The sequence below is a fragment of the Teleopsis dalmanni genome, unplaced genomic scaffold, assembly GCF_002237135.1.
Source record: "Teleopsis dalmanni isolate 2A unplaced genomic scaffold, ASM223713v2 unscaffolded_contig_0501, whole genome shotgun sequence".
Lineage (NCBI taxonomy): Eukaryota > Metazoa > Arthropoda > Insecta > Diptera > Diopsidae > Teleopsis > Teleopsis dalmanni.
Window position 1 is genome coordinate 7769 of NW_024031883.1, and position 5573 is coordinate 13341.

A 5573-nucleotide genomic window follows, 5' to 3' on the forward strand; every position below is an offset into this window, starting at 1 on the left:
AGATTTAAACTGTAATTTGTTTGGTACGTGGAGATAATTTAATATTATCAGTAAAAAAAAGTTTGACTAAACTGAACATTTTGAGTAAATATAATTTGAAAAAATGAAATAACTAGCCAGTTCAAGTTCAATTGCCTTATGTCTTTCTCACATAAATGAAATAATGAAATAAACTTTAAATTCAATTTTTAAGCATACAATACATATATATGTTTTCTTGAGATAGAGTTACTCACTTACTTAAATAGTCTCGTACGTCAAGTACGATTAGTGCTCCCTCAACTTGATCACTGCACTGAAGACGTGGTATAACTCTACGCCTTGTGCTTTTAACTATCACTTCAAACACCTTTTCACTTGACCATTTTCACTCATTTTGTTTTGGGAATTAACCAGACAAATCACTTCACAAACTATGAACGACCATGCACAACCATCCATAGATTCGAGAGAGCTTTAAATCTATATTAGACACTTATGTTCCAACCTTGTAAGATTTTCCATTTTGAGTCAAATTAAGCCGCAGGCTCCACTCTTGTTGGTGCCCATCCGTCAATTCCAGTCATACTTCCACTGAAACTCAAATGCTTTGTTTTCCTGGTAAGCAACTGAGAGAGCTATAAAAGTAGCTGAGACCGTTTTGGCAATATCTGATCGAATTCAAGTCTAACTTTCGTTCCTGATTAATTAAAAAATCTTTAGCAAATGCTTTCGTTTAAATTAGACTTACGACTGTGTAAGAATTGCTTCTATGAATCATTACCGGTTCAAATATCACTTAACTCGAGCCTATTCATCCATTTTCACGACATAACCAATCCAGCGAAGCGAAAATGTTAAATAGCTGAGTTAGTTCAAAGCCGTAATAAAGCCCATAAAGTTCGTGGTAGCTATAGGTAATTGAGTCAACCAATCTATTCGAAATATTTTCGATTTTTAAGTTTAGTACCTCAGTCACTTTTTCTTCTATAATTTTAGTAGACGCAAATCCGTTCAACGAATGTCGAACTAGTAAATTCCCATAACATATCAATTCACTAAATATTGAAACAAATTTTTTTTATATGAGACCTCAAAATACATTCTGAAAGTTTGCCCGTTACTAGTGCCTAAGCGAAAGGTGGGCATATCCTATTGGATATGAAATAAGAGTCTGTAATGTTGGTTCAATATTACAATTAATAGAGGAAATTTAATTTTATAAAGATTACGACATCTTAAAGATTACAATTTCTAACTCTCTGTGCAATTCCTCCAATATAACAATAATAATAATGATGTGAACCGACACTTCACCAGGTTAATGGTCAGAATTGTCATGGAAACTACGAAAAGAGTTCGCTATCAAGAAATAGTGAACCACAGGTCAGCGGTACTCTTCCTTGCAAAATATATGGAATATATTCGTTATATATTTCAGGTGCGTACGTAAGAACTGTTTTTATATATAATAGTACAGTACACAAGTTTTTCCAGACCACCCAATATCATTAATTTTGACAACCCAATTTGATAAATTGATAATTCAATAATTTGAGACAAGTCTGTATCTTCCTACTTAAATTCAGTATATGTACGTGAAAAAGTTTCTCAATTACTATAAACTGTTTCATAAATAATATAATATGTAGTTGAAAAATATGTAATTTATTACTGATAGCAAAAAAGTCCGTTAACAGTTACCACTGTTCCAGAAGGTATGGCCACCTTTGCTCATACGTATTGCCGGAAAGTGTGCTCTGCATATAAAATTAAAAACTTTATTAAACATTTACCACCTGAAACACGTACGTATACTCGAGTCCAAATTTTTATGTAAAATAAATAAATAATTTTAATTAAAAATATTCATTTTATCGCATTTATCATTAAATAATTTTCAAAAATGAATAGTTTGAAACGGTTTATTTGAAAGTGAAGTGCGTCGTCTCCGTGAGGTTTAATTTTATTAAAATATTATTTAATAGTTTTGTTTTGTAACAATAATAATAATAAATTATTTAATAAAAATTTTTAAAATTTATTTGATTTAATTGAATTAAAAAAATATATAAAATGGTCAAGCCTAAAAAATATTTGAAAAATAAATTTAAATCATTCTCAATATTTCACAAAAAACAAAGTAAGTTCAGTTAAAAACGATTAACTCATGTTTCATGAAATCTTTTGTAACTTTAACTATGGCACTCACACTTAAGCCCCTCCAGCCAGCATATGATGAATCTCTTCCATTATCTTACAGCGTCAGCGTCATAATGCACTGCACACATAAGTCAATGAGCAAGTATTGTGTGTGACTTTTACTTTGAATGCATTTCAGTGATTACGTCTCACGAACAATGATGTTGACGTACTGTTTTAATACTCATATCTCGTGCTTGTGACAGTCTATGAAATGCTAGTGGGCACAATTACAACTCCCCGGAAAGTCGCCCACTTAAGCACAAAAAGTAATTATGTTGCAAGTGCCGTCATTTGCAACAATAATGACAACAACTAATATAAGAAGCTTCATATTGTATTCCACTCCATTCAAAAAGTTCATGTGCAACAAAAGCTCAAAAAAATTACGTAGATTACTGTAATCTCGAAAAGGAACATGCATGCATGGAGCTTAAATCTCATACGCATAACGAGTAAGAATTACCTTTGAAAAGAATTACCTTCAAAATCATAATGTAGTTGCTTTAAAGTGCGAATAATTGTTATATGTTCGTATGTATACTGTATATATAAATTGATATGTGGTATATGAAATAATAATAATAATTATTATTATTATTATTGCTAAGGAATGTGGAAATGCGACCGTCAGATCTCTTATGCCCCTTCTATGATTAGAGCAGGTCTCTAAGCCCTGTTGTGTCAATAGAAAGTAATATGGAAGCTACTTTACAGAGTTTTATTGCCTCTTCCGTAAGGGTATACACAAGTTTATTCTATTTGTGCCTTAGCGCAGGGCATATAAAGTGATAGTTTTTGGTTGAACCGTAAATATTGTTCAATAACATCTTAATCAATACTTAATAGTATGGGATTAGAAAATTCCGTTCAGATCGTACTTGTTGGAATACTCATAAAATTACGTTTGAGACCCAGACTATTTGAGACCTATTAGATGATGTTTAGAAATATAGATAAAACATGTAATTTATTTCATTTTTATAATTAATTCATTACTAACCCATATGTCATTGATCTACAACCTTAAAAATTGAAATAATACGATTAGTATTAGTTTTACCAAGATAGAAGTCATTAAAATCAGTATACACTTAACTAAATTATTACCAAAACCTACTCACTGCTCATTAAAATGACAAGGTACTTAAATACTAATTATAATGCGTATACGTATATCTGGCTACACTTTGTTTGATATTGAATGCCAAGATTGTGTCTACATTGGCTGGACATAGGTAAGATTTTTGTCCGCACTCTCAATTTTTAACCTATATATACAAATTTTTGTTCGCAGTAAAATTCGAACCTATTATGTATTCGATTTCGAATATAAAAAATCTTGTCAAACTCTAGGTAGTATAGACGCCGAATTATTTGCGGGCCAATTTACTATAACGCTGCGCTGCATATAATGATATGACCGAGATCTAGTTCTTACAAGATTTTCCATACTTTTGTTTAGTAATTCTGCAATATTCTCAAAATGAACATTCAAGAGGTTAATACTTTAATTACTGATTGACTATCAATGTAGATACAGATATAGGCTTCCTTTAACCATTTAGTAAAGTTGACAAGAGCGCAGATCTCGATGGCGTGTGTTATGCCACATTTTCTCTATGTTATTTTCACTGTCAAATATTGGCAGTATAATGAAAACAGGTAGTCATATGATGACATTTCATTTGACACACCAGTCAATTATGATTGTTATTTAAAATTAAGTGAAAACAAGGCTTTAACCTTTAGCCTCTTAGGACGGTTTTCATCGCTTTCTGTTCACTTAACTAATTGTTGTTTTGACCTCTTCAAAAATTATGTAAAATTCTATAGTTTGTATATATATATATCCCACATAGCTTATTTGTATAAAATTATACTAACACATCGTGCTTATTAACATAACTGTAATTTCTTTGAAACAATTGGTATTAATCTATTTGATAGTCTTTTATTAATATTTCATTAAAATTCTATCAGATAATATTAATTATGAACAAAAAAATATCTATCTCTTATCATATAATCATTCTACTACCTTGTGCTGATAATGCATAAATCAATAAAAGTATTCGACTTATACCTCAACGAAGAATATTTAATTAAACTTTTGTTACTGTATTCTGTTTTTTTTTCGATAAACGTACATTTACTCCACCTTTAGGGAGAATTGGTATACCAAAATTATCGATTTCTATTTCGCAGTAATTTTCCCGTAATTCGATATCAAAATTAGTTAATATTTGAGCTATGGCTACTTTTGCATTAAGTCTGCCCATGCGTTGAGCTAAAATCAAAAAATCGTTTTATGTAATAAATATGAACATTTGTGAACGTTTATAAAAACGGTTTACTACTCACCTATACAGTGACGTGGTCCCTCACCAAAAGGCATGTAAGCGACAGAATTATAGTTCATATTTTCCTCTAAAAACCGTTCTGGATCATACCTCATTGGATCAGGAAAATACTCTGGATCACGATGCATGCCGAATAATGAGATTATTATCGCTGTGCCTTTTTTAATAACCATTTTTGAATCCGGTATTTGATAGTCCTCTGTACATTCACGATTTAATATGGGTAATCCAGGATATTTACGTATAGTTTCTACAAATATTTATTATACTATTTAGTTCTGACTAAAATTATATTAACTTGAAGTTAAATTTACCCATAACACACAAATCTAAGAATTTCATATCCTGTACACATTCATAACTCAGTTTGCCTTCATACTTGCGTAATGTTTCCTCCACATCCTTTTTCGCTTTTGCTAAGAGTTCCGGATATTGTGATAGTTCGTAAATTGTAAAAGCAACTGTGGATGCTGTTGTCTCATAACCAGCCACATAGAACAGGAACAATTGTGCAGCTATCAATTCCACAGACATAGATTTAAAAGCACCTATATAAAGAATATAACAAAAAATGTTTCTTCCCTAAAATGTATAGTAAAAAAAGTAATATTTACCTACTGATGTTTCTACGGACCATTCATTATCGTCAGTATTTATCTTGCCAGTATTGCGGAGTTGTAGTAATAATTGTAGCATATCTCGCCGACTTACATTATTTTTTTCTCTGTGTTCAACAGTTTTTCGTACGATTTTCTTCATTGTTTCTGGTGCTTCCTCAGTCCAACCCAACATAACAAAAAACTTTTCTAAACTGAAATTGGAAATTATATTTTTGATTTATAATAGTTATATTTAAGCTAATAGTCTCTCTCACCTTGGGTATAAAAATTGGCATGTACCTCTAAAAACACTTTTATAAGTCGGCTCACTAGTTTTGTAGCTTACATTTCGGAATACATTGTTCGGTTCTTTGAAACTATTTGTCTCTAAACCAAATATAACTGAAGCAATTATATCAATTGCATATCT

General features: G+C 30.9%; 1 protein-coding gene across 1 annotated transcript; it reads right to left on the minus strand.

Annotated features, from left to right (window-relative positions):
* Window positions 1-4119: 4119 nt before the first annotated feature.
* LOC119663508 (probable cytochrome P450 6d5) lies at window positions 4120-5336 on the minus strand (the record flags this gene model as incomplete). Its single annotated transcript, XM_038073114.1, is given in 4 exon segments — window positions 4120-4471; window positions 4546-4794; window positions 4859-5092; window positions 5159-5336. Coding segments are annotated over 4 exon segments (846 nt in total), but the record flags the coding sequence as incomplete, so codon positions are not given.
* Between the last annotated feature and the right edge of the window lie 237 nt (window positions 5337-5573).